Consider the following 26,071-nt stretch of genomic DNA (forward strand, 5'->3'; position numbering starts at 1 on the left):
ATGGATGCCATCTCTGAGGTAACTTCTTCTGTTGATTATCAGCCAAAATAGTATACGATGGACAGTGACTCACTCGACCTCTCATCGAGTAATTCCCTGAGGGAAATCAGCTCTCAGTGACTTCAGCTCGTGGTTAGTGACTCACAGCTCTGCCTGGGCTCCTCCAGAGGATCCCATCCTCGTTGCCAATGTTCTATCTTGCGGAGAACGCAGGTGGACAAATGGAGGCGAGCCAGGACTTAACAGAATGCTAACAGTTTATTGCTAACAGGTTGCCAACGCGGCAATTCACAATACATGCGCTTTGCTAACAGGCAACAGCTGAGCTCTGCTCTGACAGCCTTTATATATGCCGCTGTCAGAGCAGTCAGCCAATCAGCGCTTAGCACAGCGCCCCCTAGCGTAGCGGACCAGAGGGAAAACTATATACACAACAACACCCAACCCCATTCTGGCGAATGACCTCACCCAGAGGTTTCATGTAAATTTTAAGAGAGCGAGGAGAGAGATCCCAGCTTGTGGGAGCTTGATAACTCAGATGAGTAGGAGATGGTGGTACGAGACAAAGAACTACCATAGTTTCAGATAGGGGAAAGTGTTAACTGGGTATTACACATCAGTCATGCAAGAAAAGCAAAGTCTCTAAAAACAGAAGCCACCTTCTGGTTGGTGATTCAGTGGTAAGGGATGTCAAGTTAGGAAACGATGCCGAGGTTTTGAAAGAGGTGTCTGCCGGGTGCTACTGCCGGCAGGGAGAAGAGGCGTATTTTTAAGATAGCCAAGAATGTCAGCAAGGACTGTAATATTCACGCTGTTCTACATCTGTATGGCGTGGTGTAAAGCAGAAGGCTTTGGTTGTTATTAATCACGATGTCTGCAGCTGGTCCAAACTGATGGCTTGCCTCCATCAGAGAAAGGAAATGAGTTAAATTAAATTCATGGATTTTTTCTGGAGAAACATTTAAACCAGGGGTGTCCAAACTTTTTGCCAGGAGGGCCAGATTTGGTGAGGTGAAAATGTGCGCGGCCGATCATTCAGCCTGACATTCTTTGAACCATTAACACTGGAACAGAAGTTGCCTCCAAAAGTTGTGAATGCCCCAACACTGGAAGTCTTTATTGTATTGTATAAGGAGCAATGGGTGGAAACTAATCAAGGAGAGAAGCAACTTAGAACTGAGGAGGAATTTCCTGACAGTTAGAACAATTAATCAGTGGAACAGAAATTGCCTCCAGAAGTTGTGAATGCCCCAACACTGGAAGTCTTTAAGAAGATGTTGGATAGCCATTTGTCTGAAACGGTATAAGGTTTCCTGCCTAAGCAGGGGGTGGACTAGAAGACCTCCAAGGTCCCTTCCAACTCTGCTATTGTATTGTATTGTATTAAATTGAAATGAACTATTTTATGAAAGACTAAACAAATAACTTAACTGCACTAATGTGAAGGGTGATACTGAGATCTCGACTCCATTATATGGGCCAGGTCTGGCTCAAAAACAGTGGTTTTGATGCGCAAGATGTCACGCAGCATCCCTCGCTGTCAACCTTCCTTTTTTTTAGTTACAGTCGCCATTTTAGAAATGGGCACACAAGCCTTGTGTCACAAGGGTCATGTGACGAAAATGATGATTCAGCTCCACCGCCATCTTCTGGTGAAATATAACCACCACCCTTGAAGGCGGTGCTCAGCCAGCTGTGGATGGGAAGCAGGGGACAGCTGCGGGAACCGCTGTGCGGCGAAGGAAAAAACGCTGGCTGGCAGGGATGAGTGACAGCTGAGCCGGCAGGGAGAAGAAGCTGCGGGCTGCTCGAAATTTGAAAACGGACTGCAATTGGCCCCTGGGCCAGACTTTGGACATGCCTGATTTAAATTAAACAATGGGGACAGACAGTTAATTGAAACAGAACCTTTCTAATCCCAGCAGCCTAAAACTAATAGGGTTATCAGTGCATGCAATATAGATGTTTGTGCAGGTAAGAGTATCAAACTTGCTGTCAAGGAAAATCAAGCTTTTGATAGTGAGTGCCATACCATCTGCACTAATCAAATAGATGGTAATGAAGTAGGGCAACTCTGGCACAAAACAGGTTATATAGAAAATAAACACAGGGTTAGTTAAAAAGGACACTAATGTCTATATACCAAGTATGAAGAATAAACAGGGTGAATTAGGAATTTAAAGAAATAGGGCCAATATATGATGTTGTTGCCATTACAGAAACTTGGTGGGATGAAATCCGCAAATGGAATAGACCCAGGAAACTACAGACCTATCAGCCTGACCTCAATACCTGAGAAGATTCTGGAAAAGATATTAAAGCAATGAATCAGCAAACGCAGGTCATAACCAAAAGCCAACATGGGTTTGTCAAAAACAGATCATGCCAGACAAATCTTATTGCATTCTTTGACAAAGTGACAAAATTAGTGGATCAGAGGAATGCTGTGGCTATAACTTACTTGGACTTCAGTAAGACATTTGATAAATTAGACCACAACTTTACTATTTGATAAGATAGAAAAATGTGGCTTAGCCAGCATCACCACCATAACACTCAACGTGTAGTCCTCAATGGAACTATATCTATATGGAGAGAAATATGCAGTGGGGTACTCCAAGGCTGTTGTAGGCCGTGTACTCTTCAACATCTTCACCAATGATTTGGATGAGGGGGTAGCAATAGCAATAGCACTTAGACTTATATACCACTTCACAGTGCTTTTACAGGCCTCTCTAAGCGGTTTACAGAGTCAGCCTGTTGTCCCCAACAATCTGGGTCCCCATTTTACCCACCTCAGAAGAATGAAAGGTTGAGTCAGCCTTGAGCCTGGTGAGATATGAACTGCCAAATTGCAGCCAGTCGGCAGTCAGCAGAAGTGGCCTGCAGTACTGCACTCTAACCACTGCACCACTGGCTCTGTAGATGGGGAACTCATCAAATTTGCAGACAACACCAAGTTGGCAGGAATAGCCACACTGCAGAAGTTAGGCTTAAGGTACAGAAGGATCTTGACAGACTTGAACATTGGATGCAACCTAACAAAATGAAATTCAATGGTGAAAAAAAGAATGACATTCTACATTTAGGTAAGAAATGCCAAATGCACAGATATAATATAGGTGGTACCATGTTCAATAGTAGTAACTGCGAGAAGGATCTTGGAGTCCTAGTGGACAACCATATAAATAGGAGCCAGCCGTGGGCAGCAGCTGACAAAAAAGCCAACACAGTTCTAGGCTGCCTCAACCGAGGGATAGAATCAAGATCACGTGAAGGGTTAATACCACTTTATAATGCTGTAGTAAGACCACACTTTCAGTACTGCATTCAGTTTTGGTCACAATGATGTAAAAAAGATGGGTTTTTTTTTTTAAAATAATAAAGTTTTTTATTTTTTTTTCATTTTCATACCAATAGCCACATGTATACTGTTACCCAACACTATTTTGTAATAAATATTTATGTCAATTTGTCTTACCATCAACCCCCAAGAACTACTATTGGCTCTTTTGCTCTCCATACACCATATTTGTACCTTATCCATCACTTTCTTCTCCCTCTCTCCTCCCCCTCCCTACCTCCTTTCTTCCCTCTGTCATCCTTCCCTTACCTATTTCCCCTTCCTTTCTCCTTCTCCTCTCTCCTCTTTCCACTCCTTCTTTCTCTCCCCCTCTTCCTCCCCCTCTGCCCTCTCTCCTATCCCTCTCTTCTTCCCCTTACCTCTCTCCTCTCTTCCACACTCTTCATCTCACTTACATGGTGTATTTCAGCCTCTGAGCAAGCTCCATTTTATGTTGATGGTATTAGTAATTTCATTTCAATAAACACCTTTAATCTTAACATATATTCTCCTTTTTTTTTAAAAAAAAGAAAAGTATACAGTAAACCATTTTTGTCCCATCTTCCAAACTGCAGCTGGCCAAGCGATATGGGAAGATCTATTCTCTGTGGGGAGGCCCTTATCATATTATAATCCTCTCTGGATACCAAGCTGTGAAAGAAGGACTGATTGACCATTCAGAAGCCTTTGCGGATCGCCCGATCACCCCTTTTGTTTTAGCTTCCACTCAAAAAAGGGGTAAGTCATAGCTATAGTAAGTAAGTAAGTAAGTAAACTTTTATTTATAAACCGCGCCCTTTCCTAGACAGGACTCGGGGCGGAGTCATTAAGTGCTGTCCTGTTAAGATTGGGGTCAAAAATCAATGTGGCCAACAGTCCAAAGTTTGGATTAAAATATCTGGCAGTTGGAAAGGACTGAACCTTCCTTTTCCCAAGGAATAAACCCTCTTTTCTTATCTGCCCGCAACTCCAAGATTACCCTTTGCTCTGGATTTGCCAACTCTCTTGTGAAGCACAGAGTATTGTATCATCTGTTTATCAGATTTTGCAAGACTGCCAAAAGATGAAGGGAGGTGATAGGATGTTCCCATGAGAAGAAGGATAAATCAAATGTTGTGTTGTGGCCCATCAGCTGCCAGCAGAGAAAGCAGCAGCGTTGGATGAGGAGGACGTGGAGGGAGAATTTGGGCAAGCTTCGGAGGCTTTGGAAGGCTCTGATAAGGAAACAGCGTCAGAGACAGGGCCATTTGTCCTCCCCCAGGGAGAGATGTTGATGCCTTCGGGGCCTGAGCTAAGTGAGGGGGAGGAACAGATGGGGCCCATCCAGAGGTGGTATTCTGCTGATTCTGATCGGTTCACTCAAACCGGTAGCAGAAATCGCAGGCAGCTCTGCCCACCCACCTATGGCATCCCATTTAAGCCCCTTTTTTGGGCAAAGCGCCCAAAAAAGTGCATACATGCGCTCACATTTGCGAACCGGTAGGGAAGGGAAGTTAATATCACCTCTGGGCCCATCCCAGATGCATGTATGTGTAGGGAGGAGAGGAGAGGAGAGGAGAGCAAAGAAAAGCACTAAGCTGGCTCTCAGGGAAAGGCAGATACAGACGATAGCCAGCCCGTCCCTGGCTGGGAAATAAATAGGAGGAGTTTGAGAGTGGCTGGTTGTCACAGCCACCACAACTTCTGAAGTTCTGTTCCATTGGTTGATTGTTCTCACTGTCAGAAAGTTCTTCCTTATTTCTAGGTTGAATCTCTTATTGTTCAGTTTCCATCAATTGTAAATAGTCTGGTGACCAAAACTGGATGCAGTACTCTAAGTGTGGTCTTACACTTGATCTTGATGGTATCCCTCTGTTAATGCAATTTAGGATTGCATTGGCTTTTTTGGCTCTGAGTAATCATCATGAATTGGTTATGGGAGGCTCAATGAGTACTAAACAATTTTTTTCCCTAAGGGAAAATGTAGGGGAGTCACAAAGCAGCCAACACCAACAGGTTCTAGCTTGTGCATGGCATACCAGACAAACGAGGAATACCATGGCAAACTTTTCACATCAAAATGCATCGAGTAGCAAATTCAACGAGTTTCTAAGCCATTGAGTACCGAGAGACATTTGGAAGGCTGTCAGTCTGATTAATTTTACATTTTTGTGAACGCTAATATCTCTTTCTGTCTCGGTGGTATCAGGTATTGTCTTTTCAAATGGTCACACCTGGGAGCAGCAAAGACAGTTCGGTATTGTTACCATGAGGAAATTGGGAGTGGGGAATAAAGGCATGGAATCGCAGATCCAAGAGGAGGCTCAACAGCTTATGGAATTCTTTGCTGAGACAAAGGGTATGTGACAATCTGAGGTGATGTTGACTTGAGTATAACTGCACGGACAGAATAACAGTGTAAGAGAATAGGAAGGGACCTTGGAGGTCTTCTAGTCCAACCCCCTGCTCAAGCAGGAGACCCTACACCAGGGGTGTCAAACTCAATCTCATTGAGGGCTGCATCAGCCCTCAAAGGGCCAGCTGCATGTAAAACTATGACAACTCACAATGGACAGGTGGGAATGGCTGGGTGGGTGTGGCATGGTGGATATGCTGTGGGCATGGCCAACTCAACGGCACTCACTGGGTGTGGCTTACTCTGAATGGTTGGGTCGGGATGAAACAAGTCTCATCAGCTAACTTGACGTGGGGACAACTTGGTGCCCCACAACTCCTCGCCACTCCAAATTGCTGGCAACCCCAATTTTTCATAGCTAAGTGAGACATCTGTTAACAGGGTTTCCCCCATTTTACAGCATTTATTGCCATAGTTTTTAAGCGAATCACTGCAGCTGTTAAATTAGTAACATAGTTGTTAAGTCAATCTGGCTTCCTCGTTGACTTTGGTGGTGAGAAGGTCGCAAAAGACGATCATGTGGCCTGGGAGACTGCAACCGTCGTAAGTATGAGTCAGTTGCCGAGCATCTGAATTTTGATTATGTGGCCATCGGGATGCTGCAATGGTTGTAAGTGTGAAAAATGGTTGTAAATCACTTATGCTAGAGTTCATGACTTCTCTACTCTCAACAGCAAGTTTAACTTAGCTAATAATTATAAGTAAAGATACTAAATTTTCTTCTTTACATGAAGTCCCCGAGGTAACACCTGTTAGTTTAGTGACCATTCAACTTTATAATGGCATTAAAAAAATGACATGATTGTTTTTCATATTTATGATCATTGCAGTATCTCCAAGGTTACGTCATCAAAATTTGAACGCTTGGCAACTGGTTCATATTATCAGGGAAAAAATCTGATTATGAGCATAGTATTCTGAACTAGGCTTCCCAAGAGCATGAAGCAAACTCCTTGTCCCGACAAACCTCCCTTTTATTCATTGACTGTGAATTCTGCTCATTCACATCCAGCAAAGTCTTTCGAGGGAGGATTTACAGTCACAGACCTTATCTGGCTTGGAGGGCTGCCAGGCCGATCTCTGCAGAACCTGGCAAGGAGCCTCGGAGAGTCACGAACCAATGAAGCGAACTAATGGTCTCCTGCAAACTCCACTCCCCTTTTGTCCCTCTTTTATTTCCTCTGGGAGGGGCCATCCATCGTCCACCTGTGGCTTTACTCCCAAGTCAACCCCTGTTCTTTAGCTGTTCCCTTCGTCTGGCAACTCTGCGCATGCACACACTGGGAAAAGCTGCAGCTGTTTGTCTGCCTCACTGATGTCTGACTCTGAAGGCAGCTGATAACTGTCAGATGGCCCTGACCCCCTCTCTGCCTCTGACACAGAGGCCTCCTCAGAGCTTTCCCCAGACTCCAGGACTGGCCCATGTTCCTCCCCAACCCTCCTCACTGTCCGAATCTGCTGCCAGCTCTGCTGGCGGGCCACAACACATAGCTGCAATTATTATAAATTGAAAAGATAGGACACAGCAATCATCTCACTTTAAGATTCAGAGTTTTATTTAAATTTGGAGCATATCAACCAGTGGTGGGTTCAGGCCCGGCGGCATCCACATGGATGCGCACAATGCGTGCGCACACACGCACAGCACATGCATGCATCTTATTGCTTCCGCGAGCCTCTGCGATGCTCCAGCTGCTCAGTGGAGTGTTGTGCAGGTGCTGTATGCACCGTGCATGTGCGCGGAAGCGCCAAAGACTTAAAAGACCGGTAAGGAGCTCAGGTAAGTGGGTCGGCCCTTTGGAGCACCATACTGAAACAGTATCCCGTGCTCCGGGCAGGGTCCGGTACCCCCGTACAGGGGCGTACCGCCTGCAACTCACCACTGATATCAATCAATAAACACTTACATCACATTGTAATGAGGGTCAATTAGTCAAGCAGTCAACAACAACAGCTTGAGGCCTTGGCCCCCCACTCACTGTCCAACATGCTATTATATACCTTAAAACCACAAAGCCCATGATTCTCAAAAATCTGCCACATTGTCCCAGCAACTGAGGCAGTTCTCTCTTCCTCTAGCCACAGTGTCACAACATTGGTATTTTTACTTGCGTTACAACCTTATAATTTCTCTTTTCTCATGATCTTAGTTCACTGCATGCAAACTCGGCTAACAGCAGTGTTGAGACATCCTTGCAAAATACTATTTCAACAGACTTGCAGGTTGCAATTTTTGAAAGACACATTAGTATTCAACACAATGATTTTAAATAGATTAATCTTAAATAGATTAATACAATACAGCTTGCCCAGAAATAACAGCTCAGTAGGCACCAATCAAGAAGCGAAGGCCTAGATAAGGATTATTTGCCCCCTCAAAATATTTATGATGGCTGCACATCCCAGAATCAGCTTTTTGTGACTTTCTAATAAGTAAAGTCAATCGGAAAGCTGGATTCACTTAACAACCATGTTACTTGCTTAACAACCACAGCGATTCCCTTAACAACAGTGGCAAGAAAGGTTGCCAAATGGGGCAGAACTCAGTTAACAAATGTCTCGCTTAGCAACAGAAATTTGGGGCTCCCTTATGGTCGTAAGTTGAAGACTACCTGTATTTGATATAACCCGGAAAGGCAGAATTAATGTGAATATAAACACAAATTCTTTTGTTTTCAGGCCAGCCATTTGACCCATCGCTACCCATCATGAGATTGGTGTGCAGTGTGATTTGTGCTGTAGCTTTCGGACATCGTTTCTCTATCGACGATAAGGACTTCCTGGAGCTGATGGAAGCCATTTCGATCGCCTTAAAATTTGGAGGGAGTCTCTTCTACATAGTAAGTTGTAGTATCCTTGCTTTTCCTTCTCCTACCCATCTGAGTTACTTAATTTCCGATTTTCTAGAACAATGATGGTGTTTTAAAAGAAACCCATCTCAGTTAAATATGGGCCATTCTTGAATGATAATAAACAGTAATATTGTACCAGTTGAAGTAAGTTGATCCTTACTTTTGGTTTGATTGCTCTGCAGCCAAACAAGACAAACATAGACTTCAATGGATAATTAGAATTGCAGAAAAAACAATTGCTAGTAATCTGCCTTCCGTCAAAGACCTACTGTATTTTTCAGCAAATAAGACGCTCCGAAGTATAAAACGCACCTAGCTTTTGTGGAGGAAAACAAGGGGGAAAAAATCTGCTTCTGCCTCCCAGCAAGTTGCCTCCTTGCAACAAACAGCAAACAGTACAGACAATGTACACTGTTTGTAGTGTTATATTTCAGACTATACTTGTATAGATGCTGTTAAAATTGATGTGCTTTCTGGAAGTATACGTTATTCTCTGCTATTTAAAAGAAGATATAATAGCACTGGGCCTCTTCAGATCAAGCCTCTTCTTCTGCTATGACTGGATGGTGGGGAATGGAAGGATTTATATTCCTTGCACGCATCTGGTCATTTGCATCCTTTTTAGAGGGTCGCTGAGGCCACCTGGAGGTTGATCTGTGTCCTCAGGGTCACCTGATTGGTGCAAATGGGTGTGGAGCCTTCTGGGAACTGTTGAAAGGACTGTTTTGATTGGAGATAGATGATGTTGTATCCCTCCCCCTCTGTTGACAGAGGGCTGTTCTGTTTTGATATAGATGGCTAGAATAGAATAGAATAGAATAGTTGGAAGGAATCTTGGAGTCCAACCCCCTGCTTAGGCAGGAAACTAGCGCCCGTCGCCCCATGCTCAGTAAAGTAAGTCCGGGGAAGTCCTTTGCTGGCGGCGCCGCCCCGCAAACTACCGCCCGTCGCCCCGTGCTCAGCAAAGCAAGTCTGTGGAAGTCCTTTGCTGGTGGCCAGACCTTCCCTCCCCAGACTTGAAACCCTACACCATTTATTTGACCTCTCTTTCCAATCTGAAGTCCTCTCTGTCCAAAATGTGGACATTCCCGTCTTTAAAAGATCAGCCAGCTGTCTGCAAAGAGTATCAATCTTTTCACTCCCCACCTTACAGTCAGAGCCGAAGGAGCTTCTTGGATGAGAAGCAAAACGTTTGCAAAAGGAAAAAAAACCAAGAAAGATCAGTTGCCTCTTGGGGACAGCAATGACCTAAATGATGGAAAATCTCCATGGACATCTCTCTCTCTCTCTCTCTCTCTCTCTCGCTTACTCTGTTTCTCTTTGATAGCTCTATGAGGGTTTCCCGCACATCATGAAGCATCTGCCAGGCCCTCACCAGACTGCCCTGTCTGCTCTGGAGAGTATCGTATCCTTTGCCAGGAAGGAGATCGCATTGCATAAGGAGAACCAGAACTTGCACGAACCACAGGATTTCATTGATTTTTATCTGTTGCAAATGGAGAAAGTGAGTCTTGCTACACCGCTCCTACTCATTATAGAGCCGTGATGACAAACCTTTTCGGCGCTGAGTGCCCAAACTGGAACGTGTGTGCATGCGTGTGTGCCAGAGCGCCTGAAACCTGAAGGCCAGAGGGCTGGTGCACATGCGCGTACCAGCCAGCTGGTCTTTGAGTTTCCAGCACTCGCATGCATACTGGCCAGCTGGACTTCACGCACACCGGAGCACCAGACCAGCTGGCTGGCACATGTTTTCAGGCTAGTTTTTTGGATCTTTTTTGGGGACTATTTTTCTGACCGTTTTCAGGCTGTTTTATGGAGCTGCGGCAGCCGGCATGCATGTGTGCACTGGAAACTAGAAGAGCAGCTGGCAACTGTGTGTGTGAACATGTGCCATAGGTTTGCCCTCACGGTTATAGAGCGTATCTTCTGTAGGGGTTGTTACAGGTAGTCTTTGACCACAATTTCTTTAGAAAATGTATATTGCCGCTTGCTCGCACAGGGCGACTCAGGGCAGCTTAAGGTAAAGGTAAAGGTTCCCCTCGCATATATATGCTAGTCGTTCCCGACTCTAGGGGGCGGTGCTCCTCTCCGTTTCAAAGCCGAAGAGCCAGCGCTGTCTGAAGATGTCTCCGTGGTCATGTGGCCGGCATGACTCAATGCCGAAGGCGCACGGAACGCTGTGACCTTCCCACCAAAGGTGGTTCCTATTTCTTTATTCGCATTTCTAAACATGCTTTCGAACTGCTAAGTTGCCAGAAGCTGGGACAAGTCGCGGGAGCTCACTCCCTTACGTGGCTTTAGGGATTCGAACCTCCGAACTGCTGACCTTTCTGATCGATAAGCTCAGCATCTTAGCCACTGAGCAATTACATCACTAGGTAGCTTACAGAGACTTAAAAGGACAATGTGAAATAAAAAGAAAAACAATAAAATAAATAACCTCCCCACAACGGCGACAACACACATTCATAACAACCATTTAATGGGATCCAATCCGCTCCGAGTTCCCCAGGCCTGCTGGCAGAGTCACATCTTCAGGGCCTTCCCAAAGAGTGTTAGAGTGGGAGATGGTCTAATCTTCGGAGATGTGATGTTCTGGAGGGAGCCACCATGGAGAAGGCCCTTCTTCTGAGTCTTGTTAGATGTATCTCCTTTGAGGAGTCCCAGTTGAGCCACACATTTCTATTGCTAAGCGAAACATTTGTTAATTGAGTTTTGCCCTACTTTACGATCTTTCTAGCCACAGTTACTAAGTGAATCACTGCAGGTATTGTTAGTAACATGGTTGTTAAACGGGCTTCCCCATTGGCTTTGCTTGTCGAAGAAATGACCCTGGGACACTGCAACTGTCACAAATATGGGTCAGCGGTCAAACGTCTGAATTTTGATCACCTGATCAAAGGGATATTGCAGTGTGAAAAATGGGATTTTGCCCTCGTAAACTTATCCATGGGCTCTGAACTCATTGTGATGTCCAATTTGCTACCCCAATTCATGGAGGCCTAACACTAACCCTAAGTGGATTTACCTGCCAATGGGATTTTTCCACATATTTTACCAGGAAATACAGATAAGCCAGAATCAAAAAGTCAGTGCCCTCCTAAACATACCCATGCACTCTGAATTCATTGCCGACATCCATTTTTCTGTCCAAATTCATGGAGGCCTAACCATAACCCTAAGTGGATTTTCCCACCAATGGGATTTTCCCATGTACTTTACTAGGAAATACAGATAAGGCAGACTCGAAAAGTCAGTGACCTCCTAAGCATAGTGATGCTCTGAATTTAGTGGCAATGGCCATTTTGCTATCTTAATTCATGCAGGCCTATCCCTAACCCTAAACTGATATTCCTGCCAGTGGGATTTTTCCATGTACTTTACTAGGAAATACAGATAAGCCAGACTTGAAAACAGCATGCCCTCCTAAATGTACCCATGCACTCCGAATTTGTTGCCTCTTTCCCCTTTGTTGTCTGAATTCATGGGAGCTTAACTCTACCGTAGTTTCTCTGTCTGAAATTCTCTGTGGCTTGCAGCACTTTGGGGGGGGGGGGGGGGTGTCAATCTGTAGCACCACACCGGTTTTCTCAATGGATGGAAGAAAGAAGTGTTTCTTCTTCCCCAGCTTTACTGGGGAATTCTGGGAATTGAAGTCCACTGATCCATAAGGGGCCAAGTTTGGGAAGCACTATTGTAGAGCAGGGGTCCTCAATCCCTGCTCCGCAGCCCATTCAGAACTGGCCACAGAAGTGGTGGCAGAGTGCGCATGAAATATATCCCATTTAACCCCCATTGCCCTCACTGCCAGTCCATCAAGCTGGAAAGGTAAGGAAACAAACTTTCCCAAAGCAGGACCATGGACCTCAACTCCTGGTCCACGGACTGGCACTGGGCCTCAGCATGCCAGAAACCAGGCTGTGCAAACAAATGAAATCCCATCTGTGGGATGCAGGCATAGCATATGAAACCATGGCCCATCAAGTCCATGGAAGAGTCTCTCTCCACAGCTCCAGTCCCTGGACGCTCAAAAGGTTGGTGGTCACTGCAATAGGGTATTCGCTCAATAATCAGGTCCCACTTTTTATATTTACCCTTTGCAACCTTGTGGCATCCTGATAGTGTGGACTACTGCCTCATTCTCCCCAGGCAAGAGGGTTCATGAACTAATATAGGAACAGGCTTGTTTGAAGTGGCTTTGGTAGCTGTAGGAAAATGCCTATAAATGACATTTCCTTCTTCTTATTAATAACTATAGAGGAAGGATGATCCCAATTCCACTTACAATGAAGATAACTTGGCTCACTGCATCACTGACCTCTTTATTGCTGGGACAGACACAACTTACGCCTCCCTGATATGGGCAATGCTTCTCATGGCAAACAATTTGGAGATACAAGGTAAGACAAATGGCAGCACTAGTGGAAATGAACAGGGTTTATTAGTTGTGGAATGAAATAGAGCCGGGGTCTCTGACCTTGACAACTTTAAGCCTGGAGGACTTTAACTCCCAGAGTTGAAGTCAAAGTTGCCAAGGTCGGAGACCCCTGAAATAGAGCAGCTTTCTTTCTCAGAGGATTTACATCTAGACTGCCTCCACCTAAGAAAAATATTCTTTTTACATGATTGGCTGCAACAGCAGATCTTGCCAGCTACGGCGCAACACAGATCAGTAATGAATTGGGTATTAGGGTGGGCAGCGGTGGTGGGATATGACCGGTATGCCCCGGTACACCCCGGTACGGGCGTACCGGTGCCTGCTGGAAGCACCAGGTACTGTTCCGGTATGGTGCTTTGGAGGCCCCACCCTTCCGCCCGCCCTCCTTTCCTGTATTTGAGCCGATTGGGGCTTCCGCGCATGCACACAGAGCATACGGCGCCTGCATGACACTCCGCCGAGTAGTTAGAGCATCGTGGGTGGTAAGTACGCATGCGCGCATGCATGTGGTGGACGCCCGGCCCCATTGCACCGTGGGGAGTAACAGAACACAGCCGCAAGAAAATGGCAATTCCGTTGATCACCTTTGACTGCAGAAAGAGAGGGTCAACCTATTCAACACTCCAGAAGGTAGGCTAAAGATACAGAAGGATCTTGACGAACTTGAACATTGGGAACTATCTAATAAAATGAAATTCAATGGTGAAAAGGGTAAGGTTCTACATTTAGGCAAGAAAAATGAAATGCACAGGTACAATATAGGTGGTACCTGGCTCAATAGGAGTAACTGTGAAAGGGACCTTGGAGTCCTAGTGGACAACCATTTAAATAGGAGCCAGCCGTGTGCAGCAGCTGCCAAAAAAGCCAACATTGTTCTAGGCTGCATCAACAGAGGGAGAGAATCAAGATCACGTGAAGTGTTAATACCACTTTATAATGCTTTGGTAAGGCCACACTTGGAATACTGCATTCAGTTTTGGTCACCACGATGTAGAAAAGATGTGGAGACTCTAGAAAGGGTACAGAGAAGAGCAACAAAGAGGATTAGGGGACTGGAGACTAAAACATATGAAGAACGGTTGCAGGAACTGGGTATGTTTAGCTTAAGAGAAAGAAGGACTAGGGGAGACATGATAGCATTATTCCAATATCTCAGAGGTTGCCACAAAGAAGAGGGAGTCAAGCTATTCTCCAAGGCACCTGAGGGCAGCAGAAGAAGCAATGGGTGGAAACTAATCAAGGAGAGAAGCAACTTAGAACTGAGGAGAAATTTCCTGATAGTTAGAACAATGAATCAGTGGAACAGAAGTTGCCTCCATAAGTTGTGAATGCTCCAACACTGGAGGTTTTCAAGAAGAGATTGGACAACCATTTGTCTCAATTGGTATTAAGGATTTATTAGAATTTATTATTATAATGTAAGGATTGATTATCTTCTGTCTCCCTCTAGTGTCAAATCTTTGATATCTCATTCTCACATTCATAATGGTCTCCCCTTCTCCACCAATTACCATTTTAAACAGAAAGATTCTTCTAATTAATTAAAAATTATAATTCCAAATCCATCTGGACCCTTAATTCTTTGTTAATGTTCCAAAATCCACATTAATTGATAGTCCTATGGACTAATGCTTATTAAAAAGCAATCTAGATAATCTGTTTTCTCTTGGCTCAATTGTAGATCATCCCCCCCCCCCCGAGTGACCACTGGGCAAAGTTAAACAGAAAAAAGGACAATTCCAGCTGTGGAGTAGAAGTTGTCCCAATGACAGCACGAGTCACATCAAATAAAAAAATGCGGCTTAAATAATTGTTTTCCCTCTCTCTAATAAGAAATACAACAAAAGCTTGCCCTCAAAACTGGGGGAAAAAAACTGCAGAGCATCTTCCTTACCTTAAAAAGAGCAGAGCGAAAAGAAAAATGGTTCACAAGCTACATATCCTGATATTTTTGAAGAAAGATGGAGAAACAGGAAAAATGAAGAGATGCTTACAGAGGAGAAGGTGATCAGGAAAATATTAGAATGTGCAGAAATGAACGGATTAACACCGGCAATTAAAGAGAAAGAAAAAACTGGTTATTAGACTATATGGGAATCATTTTATTGATGGTTAGAGAATAAATATAAGAATTAGAAGTAAAAGGAGTTGTGTAAAATATAGAAAATGTACCGATAGAGTTAACATAATTAATAGAGTTAAATACATCATGAAGAGGATTGTTATAATATTAGACATTTAAGGTATTGGAATTAAGCTAGGAATAGATTAAATAATGAATATGATTGCAAATTTTAATTATTTGCACAAAATAATGACACACTGTTTAATGGAAGATGGATTATTTATATTAAAATGAAATAAAAACTTTAATTAAAAAAGGAAAAAAAGAAACAGAGAACTCAAAGGAAGTGGAAAGAAAAGAAGCACAACGATACAGGCAAAGATATATATCCTGATATATAAATATAAAAATATGGAGAAAGAATGTCATGTCACATCATGACTTAGCAACTACTAGTATCTATCTTAGCAACCACAAGAGATTGGATGGTCATTTGTCTGAAATGGTATAAATTATCCTGCTTGAGCAGGGGATTGAACTAGAAGACCTCCAAGGTCCATTCAAACTCTCTCTCTCCCTCCTTCTACCTCTTTCATCTCTAGCTATCATCTATCATCTAACATCTATCATCTATCCAGGGACGTGCGGTCAGGGGAGGCAGGGGAGGCAGAGCCGCACCACTCTCATCATGAAAATTAAAAAAAAAGGGAAAAGGGAAAAGGCGCTGAGGAGCCTTCTGCACACGTGGTTGGGAATGGGAGCGCTCCGTGGTCCCCTTCATGTTGACTCAGGAAGGCGGGGAATGGGACGTGCGCAGGAGGGAGGCTGACGTGGTCCCATTCCCCTCCTTCCTGAGTCAACATGAAGGGGACCGCGGCTCACGCTGATGACGTCACCAGCCTCACCAGCCATAAAGCTCACCGCATGTCACTGCATCTATCATCTATCATCTACCATCTACCATCTACCATCTACCATCTACCATCTACCATCTATCATCTATCATCTATCATCTATCATCTATCATCTATCATCTATCATCTACCATCTATCATCTACCATCTACCATCTACCATCTATCATCTATCATCTATCATCTATCATCTATCATCTATCATCTATCATCTATCATCTAACTCTATCCTATTCTATCCTATCCCATCCCATCCACCCACCCACCCACCCACCCATCTCTCTCTCATTCTATCTATCTATCTATCTATCTATCTATCTATCTATCTATCTATCTATCTATCTATCTCTATTATCTACCATCTATCTCTTTATATCTATCATCTATGATCTCAAAACAAGCTAAAATGAAATAGAATCTAAGTCCAAGACTTGTCTTGCCTCTAAATCGGGGGTCAATTCAATTGTTGAATCTTTATTTATTTTACACTATAGGTCAATTAATATTCAGGTTTCCCCCTTATTCAGAATGGCAATCATACCAAGTCATATATGGATTAGTATCTCTCAATCTTCATGTTATTTCTTTTTGGAAGTAAACAGAATGGATGTGAAATAAAATTCATGTTTTCACCTTTTTTTTTCTTCAGATAAAGTTCACAAGGAGATGGATGAAGTTTTTGGTTCTTTGCCCTCAATCTCTTACCAAGACCAGAAAGAAGTGCCTTTCACCAATGCAGTCATTCACGAGATCATGCGAAAAAAATATCCCTTCCTATTTGGTCTTCCCAGGCAATGTATACAGAATGTTGAGCTGAATGGTTTTCTCATTCCCAAGGTATAGATTTTAGATTTTCTGAATGGCTGGATCTGCAGGGTATGAGCTCTATTCCCATGCAGGAATTCTATGACTGAGCTCCCATTTTCTGATTTATTTACTTTGGGCTTAGTGCGTTGTATGAACCCTAAGTCAGTATGCCCCTTTTGCTGGCATGGGTGGGCATTGCTAGATAGCAGTGAGGCTATCTAAGGGAGGTGGTTCCTATTTTTCTATTTGCATTTTTTACGTGCTTTCGAACTGATAGGTTGACAGAAGCTGGGACAAGTAACGGGAGCTCCCTCCGTTATGTGGCGCTAGGGATTCAAACCGCCAATTCTGATTGACAAGCTCAGCGTCTTAGCCACTGAGCCACTGCATCCCTTGTCAGAGTGAATTACGATCCTTCAAAAAAAAAAAAATTATCTGTACGTGATGAGCCTTAATGAGAAACTTCAAAAGATCCTTCCCTAGTTTGGAGAAAGAAAGTGAAATGGTATAAATCAGTGACGTGCAGTCAGGGGAAGCAGGGGAGGCAGAGCCTCACCGCTCTCATCATGAAAATAAAAAAAAAAATACTCCGGGAAGCCGTGAAAGTGGCTGGGAGTGGCACGCAGCTTGGTTTAGCCTCCCTGGACATCTCAGCAGCAGCCCCAAGTGTGCTGATCTCACCATTTTTTGCATCGGGCAAGCCCGGGATCCTTGCAAGGGGAATGGGACCACGTGTGCAGGAGGCTCCTTAGCTCCAGCCTCAATCAGCGCAGCCGCGGTCCCCTTCATGTTGGCTCAGGAAGGAGGGGAATGGGACCACGTGTGCAGGGGAAGGGGATCGAGGCTGTGCTAATCTGAGGCTGTGTGCTGAGGAGCCACCTGCACACGTGGTCCCATTCCCCTTGCAAGGATCCCGGGCTCGCCCGATGTAAAAAACGCCTAGGTAACATCATCAGTGCTAGAAGGGGTGGGGGAAGGAGGAGAAAGGAGAAGTTTCTCTTCTCAGAAATGTCTTCTGAGTGGAGCTGCGGCAGCCTGTCTGTCCCTTTCTGACATTTCTGAGAAGAGAAACTTCTCCTTTCTCCTCCTTCCCCCCCTTCTAGCACTGATGATGTTACCTAGGCATTTTTTGCATCGGGAGAGCCCGGGATCCTTGCAAGGGGAATGGGACCACGTGTGCAGGCGGCTCCTCAGCAGCGCAGAACCTCAGATTAGCACAGCAGCGATCCCCTTCCCCTGCACATGTGGTCCCATTCCCCTTGCAAGGATCCCGGGCTCGCCCGATGCAAAAAATGCCTAGGTAACATCATCAGTGCTAGAAGGGAATGGGCAGGGAGAAGGAGGAGAAAGGAGAAGTTTCTCTTCTCAGAAATGTCTTTTTAGTGGAGCTGCGGCAGCCTGCCTGCCCCTTTCTGACATTTCTGAGAAGAGAAACTTCTCCTTTCTCCTCCTTCTCCCTGCCCATTCCCTTCTAGCACTGATGATGTTACCTAGGCATTTTTTTGCATCGGGCGAGCCTGGGATCCTTGCAAAGGGAATGGGACCACGTGTGCAGGTGGCTTCTCAATGCCAGCCTCAGATCAGCGCAGCCGCGATCCCCTTCATGTTGGGTTAGGAAGGAGGGGAATGGGACCACTTGTGCAGGGGAAGGGGATCGCGGCTGTGCTAATCTGAGGCTCTGAGCTGCTGAGGAGCTGCCTGCACACGTGGTCCCATTCCCCTTGCAAGGATTCCGGGCTCGCCCGATGCAAAAAATGCCTAGGTAACATCATCAGTGCTAGAAGGGGGGGGGGGAAAGGAGGAGAAAGGAGAAGTTTCTCTTTTCAGAAATGTCTTTTCAGTGGAGCTGCGGCAGCCTGTCTGTCCCTTTCTGACATTTCTGAGAAAAGAAACTTCTCCGTTTGGGCTGTGCCCGTGCGATCGGAGCAACCACGTGGTTTGATGACGTCACCAGCCTCACTAGTCATAAACCTAACCGCACGTCACTGGTATAAATATATACTTAAGTATAAGCATGTAATTAAATAAATGTATACTTAAGCAAGTACAAACAGTTAAATGAATGTAATTATAAATTAAATGTTTATATAAATACTTTTAGTCCTAAGGGTAAAGGAAATCACATCGGGAAAAAAAATGGATTTAAAATAGAAATGAACAACACGAAAATAATGCAATAATGTATGCTTAATTAACTAGTTACATTTGCCAAATCTAAATTGATCTCTTTTGCATAATTATATAACAAGGCATATTATTTAACTTGTTTCTACTGAATCTACATTTAGTAGATGCATCTGCTACAAAGGGATTGAATCTGAACAGGTTACATTTGTTAATTCCAAAATCTACTATATCTTCTGATCTACTGTGTTCGAAATTAAATGTATATGAAGTTCAATAACATAAGGAACAAAAATGGGATAGCCAGTGTGGGAAGTATACCCCAAACAGACAGTGTTAAGAACCCCTAAAACAGTACAGAAAATAAAAACAGCCTTTTTTCCTTAAAGAGAGAAAGACCCTGAGGCAAGTACTCAGGAGATAATTGCAAGTCTGGGCAGACTGTCAAAAGCTATTATTAGAAATAACAAAGCAGAGGGAGGAGCCAAAGTTGCGACGACATGACGTGCGATCTCAATGCTCTGAGATCACAGTCGACACTTTTGCCACTGGGTGGTCCAAATGGACCAAAACCATCCCTCAGAGATGGTGAACAGGAAGAATATGTCTTGCTGATCTCAGGGACATTGCAAAGTCCCTGATCGATCCAAGAGAAGGTCTTCAAGCTGGTGACAAAAAATCCAGCCAAGGCTGATGAAGTCGGGGAGGCTCCCAAAACAGAAGGATATGGAAAGAGAAAGTGTTTCCAGCTGGTGAGGAATTTTTACCGTGTTAAAAGTGACTGCCTATAAAAAACTTAAAATAAATTCAAATTGGAGAACAGAATAAATAAGCAGCGGAGTTAAATTTGGAATGGTTTTTGACAGTGGGTTATCTTTTTTTTTAATGCTATCTTCATGGATGGAGTTTATGTAAGACTTTTAAGATGAATGGATTAAGCCTTATTCTATTTTTTTTTTTTCATTACTCTTTGTAACCTATGGTCGAAAATTCTTCTCTTTCATTACTGTGGGTGTTTTTCTAACTCATTTAAGAATTGGACTTTCTTTTCAACTTGAAATACAAAAAAGATATTTAAAAAAACTGCAACATTGTAACAATAACACTGCTACTTCGGAGGCTAGAGCTTTGTGTATTGGAAACAAAACACTTTATTTTCTTTCACTGATTATCTTGGCTTGACACTTCAAGGTCTTACTGCTTGATTATAGAGAGTGATAAGAAGAAAAGCACATAGATGTTCCTTTGAAGTATTTCTAACCAGAGAAAGGTGAAAATGAAATGATTATTGTGAATCGATATTTAATCTTTGTTAAAACCTTCTAAGCTAGAAGAGCAGTGTTTATTAGCTGGAGATAATGGTGCAATTTCAACAGGAGAAAGAAGTTTTAAGTCTGCAAAAGATATTATCAGAAATACAGAAAGTATCAAATACACGTGAGAGGATAGAGAAGAAGTTGGATGACTTAGTGCATTTAACAGCAAGATATGATGGAGAATTTGAAGATGTTCATCAAATGGATAAAGTGGCAGTTAAAATTCAAAAAATCAAAGAGAAAAATGAATATAACGAAATTAAAATTGCTGATATTTATGGTGATTGGTTTGTCTCTGAAAATGGAAAGAGTAGAATACTGAAAGAGGAATTAAATGGAGGGGAAACCTACCCCAGATGGCAAGATACAGAAGAAGAAAAAATAAAAGAATGTATGGATTTAAAGAGATAAATCTTATTAGCAATAGTTTTGATAACACCACCGACAATCAAAGATAAACTGATTAAGGAAACAGAAGAAGGGCATCGAAATTACATGAGAGATTTCATAAGCAAAGAGTTGCTAAGAGGAGTCCATACAAAGTTGATTAAAGAGATGATTAGAGGACTGATACCACAAATAGCAGAAGATATGAGACTGTTTTGTTACTGGAAAGATACAGGTTGATAGATGGAAGAGTATAACTTAAAAATAGCTAAACTTAGTGAAATTTAGTGACAATAGATATAGTTAAATAAATAATTGATGATGATAATAATGTATAAAATGTGTAGTGTTATGATAAGTAATAATTGGATATGAATGTTGAATGGTACCCATGAAAGGAAGATTAGAAATCCTTTTGGATTGTATATAAAGGTTAATAAAAAAGAACTAAGTTAGATATAATCAAGTTTTGAATATTAGGGGGAAAATGTTATGATACAGGATATAGTTAAATAAAGGAGGGATAATGATAATAACATATATAGAGGTATGGGTACAACATAAGGAAATTGGATGTAAATTGCAAATAATGATTTGGAAAGAAGGATTAGAAAATTTTGTTATTGAATATTATGGATGTTTAGCTAGAATAGGATATAAAGATTCAGTGTTATTGGAGGATTTTAGAAATAGTAAATGAAATGCCAGTATGTGGTTATGCATTAAATCTTGGTATATTCTATGATGAAGGACGTTTAAACAATTATAGTCAAATGAAAATGGAGGTATGATGATGGTAACATGTATAAATATCTGAGTTAAAATATTTGAATTAATATGAAGTATGTTTGTTGACTGTGGAAGAGATGCACATAAGCTTTGTGGAAACCAACTGATACACTTTCTACAGTATGTAAAGGAGGATATGTTGTGTTTGTCTTGAAAAAAAAAGAAATAACAAAGCAGACCCTGAAAATATTTAAGGAATCAGGCTAAAAATAACTCACCAAGGCAAAACCAAAACTCCCTCTTCCTGCCCCCTGACAGAATTAACACTTAAGACAAGAAAACACAAAAGTCCGGATAGGATTAACCCCTTAAAGTAGGGAAACAAAAACCCTGAGCAATCAGAAACACAACAAAACCCATTAAGCTGCAGGAGCTTCAAAGGGGAATTAAGCATAAAAGTCTCAGAATCCCAATCCCAATCTTGTTTGCAAGCCAGGAACACTTGAGCTGTGTCACATTTTTCTTCTTACCTTCCTACATTAAAAGAATTCCACTTTCTGGCAGCTGGCTTCTGTATCCATTTCTTCTCAATGTCTGAAAAGGGAGGAAATTTCTTCCAACACCAGAAACAGTTGGGTTTGTCTAGATGTTTCAGTATGTTAATTTGTTCTTTACAGGGTGCTGTCATTTTTCCAGACTTACGTTCCGTTCTTTTGGATCCTGAACACTGGGAAACACCTGGAGAGTTCAATCCAAATCATTTTCTGGACAAGGAAGGACATTTTGTGGAAAATGAAGCATTTCTTCCCTTTGGAGCAGGTAATTCTTAGAAAAGTAATTGCGATTGCCAAATGATGCTTAACTTACGAAGAGGGCTATATTGAGAAGGAAATGTTATACCTGCTCACTTTGCAACCATTTGAATTTACAGTGGACGTTTCAGGCACAAAAACACAGGAGCCAGAATAGAGTTCAAACGCATTGCAAGTTTATTCCATGCAACCTATATACAAAAATCTGAACTACTAACAATCAATGCAAATTGGCACCAGATGAGAGTCAATAGACTTCAGGGTGTGTGTGTGGACTCTTTTGAGGGCACAGGGTCTCCAAACAGATGATGCATTTGACCCCGCCTTTAGGCTTAGCCTAGTTATCTCCTACAGGACTGCCCAAGAGCTAGTTATGACCTGGTTTCAAAGTTATGACTACTGTAATGCCCTCACAGTTGTTCACCCTTATGACCAGCGGTGGACTTCAAATTTTTTAACAACCGGTTCTCTGCCCTAATGACTGGCTGGGTTGGCATGGCTGGATGGTCATGTGACTGGGTGGGCATGGCTAACTCGACATCACTTCGTTGCCTAAAAAAAAAAAGATATACAAAAAGGTAGTTTATTATTTCGGGCATTTAATACTTAAATATAAACAATAAAAGAGCTACACAAAACAATAAAAGAGGTACACAAATACTTACATAAGAACAATGAAAGTATTATTCAGCATGAAGGTATTCCTACTTACTTAGGAGCAATCTTAATACAAAATCCCCATTCCCACCCCACTCCAGAGTAAGGATCATGCAAACATCCCCATTCCCACTCCATCCCAGAGCAAACTCATTTCCCTCACTAACCTGTTTTCCAAGCTCTGTTCTCCTGTGCAGGGCAACAAAAAAAGACCCAGCCAATCACCCGGGAGGCAGCAAAGCCACAGGCCGTGATCAACTGGGAGCAGTGGTGGGCTTCTGCTGGCATTACTGCCGGTTCGGTGCGCATGCAATTTGTGCAGTGCGCAATGGCCTGTAAAAAGAACATTAAAAATGTTTTTAAAAAGATGGTGCAGCGACTGGGGAACTGGTTCGGGAGCATGGTGCGCATGCTGTCCGTACCGGTTCTGCATCCCTACTAGTCGCCATTTCTGGTAGGCACCCACCACTGGCTGAGAGGCTGGGGCACCATTTGCGACTCTTTCTTTTTTTAAACTGCTTTTCTCATTCCTATGCCATCTTTTCCTCTCTGGCAGTGTGTTTCCTTGCACCTTATATTTGGACTACACTCTCTTTAGCTGACTCCTTTATTTTTTTTGGAAAAAATACTTTCCTAGTTATAAAAATACCTGTCCTAGTTTCTCTCCTCGGAATTTACGTGCAGTCATTAGAAAGTAAAAAAAAAAAAAAAAAGAGCTAGGCAGAAAAAGGGGATTGTAGTTATAAACAGTTACCAGCAGATGTCAGCTGAAGTCAATAAAACAGAGAGATTCTGCAATGCACCTACTGAGCTAATATTTCTAATCATGGCCAGTTCACTCAGGTGAAATAGGGTAGGAGGTACAATAGGAAGACAAACTTGGTATGAAAAAATGAGTTTAGGGGCAGAGATTCATCAAATTCTTTTATATATATATATGTGTGTGTGTGTGTGTGTGTGTGTGTTTTGCATTTGTGCTGATAAATAAATAGTATAGATGTATTTCAAGCTATTTAGCTCTCATCAGCTAGCCATACCCTTACTGGGATTTGAACCTGGGTTGGGCATACCAGGGGTATGTGTGTGTGTGTGTGTGTGTGTGTGTGTGTGTGTGTGTGTGTTGTATTTGTGCTGATAAATAAATAAAGGGAGACTAGTATAGATCTATTTCAAGCTATTTAGCTCTCATCAGCTAGCCATACCCTTACTGGGATTTGAACCTGGGCATACCAGGGGTTGTAACACACATACACACACACACACACACACACACACACACACTTGAATTATTAAAAAATAATTCAAATTCACACAAACATTGCAAAGTGGAGCAAATACCATATTTTTCAGCGTATAAGCTGCACCGATGCAGTACCGCAAAGTCGAAATGACCATACATTCACATTATATACAGCTAGTCTCAACCATTAACTATTACCCTACTTAATACATTGTCTATCCTTCTGTCCAATCACAATATATACAGTTTGTTCCAGTCTTGTCACCTTGTCTTATACCAATCATAAAACACCCATTTGGCTATCTACTATGGAAGCATACATACACCCAAATTTAATTAATATGGAAAATATAGTTACATATAAAGAGTGATTGAACTGACAGGGGGAGATCAAAACTAGATTAGAATTGGCATCACAAGGGGTACAAGTAGAATGGTGGTTCTACTTACAGATACAATCAAGGTTTCCACAGGATAGGAAGAAGGAAGGTATTGCCAAATATTACACAATATTAGATAAACTTTTGATACAGACAGAAAACAGGCTGATCAAAGTATTGTATAGATTTTTGTTGGAATATAAGCTAGAGGAGGAACATGTCAAAGAAACTATGGTCGCCTGGGCGAAAAATTTCGGTTATAATGTGGAATTGGCTAAGTGGGAAAAACTTTGGATACTTAATCAAAAACGAACAATGGCTATGGCGTATAAAGAAAATCTTTATAAGATGTTCTACAGATGGCATCTCCCCCCAGCACGGCTCTCCAAAATGTTTAAAAATCTGGCTCCAAATTGTTGGAAGTGTAAAAAAACACCAGGCACTTTTTATCATATGTGGTGGACATGCAATGAGGCAAAAAAATATTGGAAAATGATTCAATCATGGTTAGAACAAATGGTGGGAGACCAAATCTTGTTTAAACCAGAAAACTTTCTCCTAGGTATAATACCGGAGGGGTTTAAGAAAGATACACTTTATCTAATTATACATGTACTAACTGCGGCGTGCATAACTTATGCACAATATTGGAAAAAAGAAAATACACCATCAGAGCTAGATATAATCAGAAAAGTGTTGCCTGTGCAGAAGCAGATAGGCTCACTCTTGAACTTAAAAATAAAGGGGAATCAGAATATTTTGAAGTCAAGATGCACCAAGATTTTGAAGAGGCAAATTAAAAAAAAAGTTTTTGCACTCTGTAGACCTCCCAAAAATGGCCCATTTCCCACAAAAACGGGCTCGTTTTTCTTCACAAAATGGCGTGAATAGCCTTTAGGAGGCTTGTAGAGTGCTCCTGGGGGGTGGGGTGGGGGCAAAAATGAGCAAAAAATTGGCCTGTTTTTCACGAAAATGGGCCAGGTTTTTTTGTCAAAAAAAGGGCATGCATAGCCTTTAGGAGGCTTATAGAGTGCTCCTGAGGGGATGGGCAAAATAGAGCAAAACGGCCCATTTTTTCGCTCATTTCTGCCCTCCCCAGCCCCCAGGAGCACTCTATAAGGCTCCTAAAGGCTCTGCACAGCCATTTTGGTGAAGGGGGTGGGGTTTCAGCAGGCAGAAAATGCTGTATTCAGTATATAAGATGCACCCAGATTTTCAGCCTCTTTTTTGAGGGAAAAAGGTGCGTCTTGTACTCCGAAAAATACAGTAGTTAATGGATAGGCAAAATGGATTATTGCTGATTCATTTCTTTCTTTTTGTCCAGGAGCTCGGGCCTGCTTGGGGAAACTCCTGGCAAAGACTGAATTCTTCAACATTTTTACCAGGCTGCTGAGGCAATTTAGGTTGGAGCCACCAGAAGGTGTGGAAAAACTGAGTGAAAAATCTACCATAGGCGTGTCTGTGCATCCCGCTCCTTATAAGATTTGTGCTCTTCCTCGTGTCAAGACACCATAATATGGACAAATATCAAGAGAGTTATCATTTGTTACATGTTATGATCTCTCCTTTGTTCAATACGTTTGTAGGATCAGTCACCTTCGAGATCTTCCTGA

General features: G+C 42.6%; 1 protein-coding gene across 1 annotated transcript; it reads left to right on the forward strand.

Moving 5' to 3' along the window:
• LOC309393792 (cytochrome P450 2J5-like) lies at nucleotides 1-26,071 on the forward strand (the record flags this gene model as incomplete). The annotated part of the gene is made up of 9 exons (XM_081956289.1): nucleotides 1-18; nucleotides 3,919-4,081; nucleotides 5,532-5,681; nucleotides 8,418-8,578; nucleotides 9,918-10,094; nucleotides 12,849-12,990; nucleotides 16,656-16,843; nucleotides 22,047-22,188; nucleotides 25,783-26,071. 9 exons carry the CDS (start codon nucleotides 1-3, stop codon nucleotides 25,971-25,973), a joined length of 1,332 nt encoding a protein of 443 aa, XP_081812415.1. The 3' UTR covers nucleotides 25,974-26,071.

Source organism: Natrix helvetica, assembly GCF_964273705.1.
Source record: "Natrix helvetica genome assembly, chromosome: 5".
Taxonomy (NCBI): domain Eukaryota; kingdom Metazoa; phylum Chordata; class Lepidosauria; order Squamata; family Natricidae; genus Natrix; species Natrix helvetica.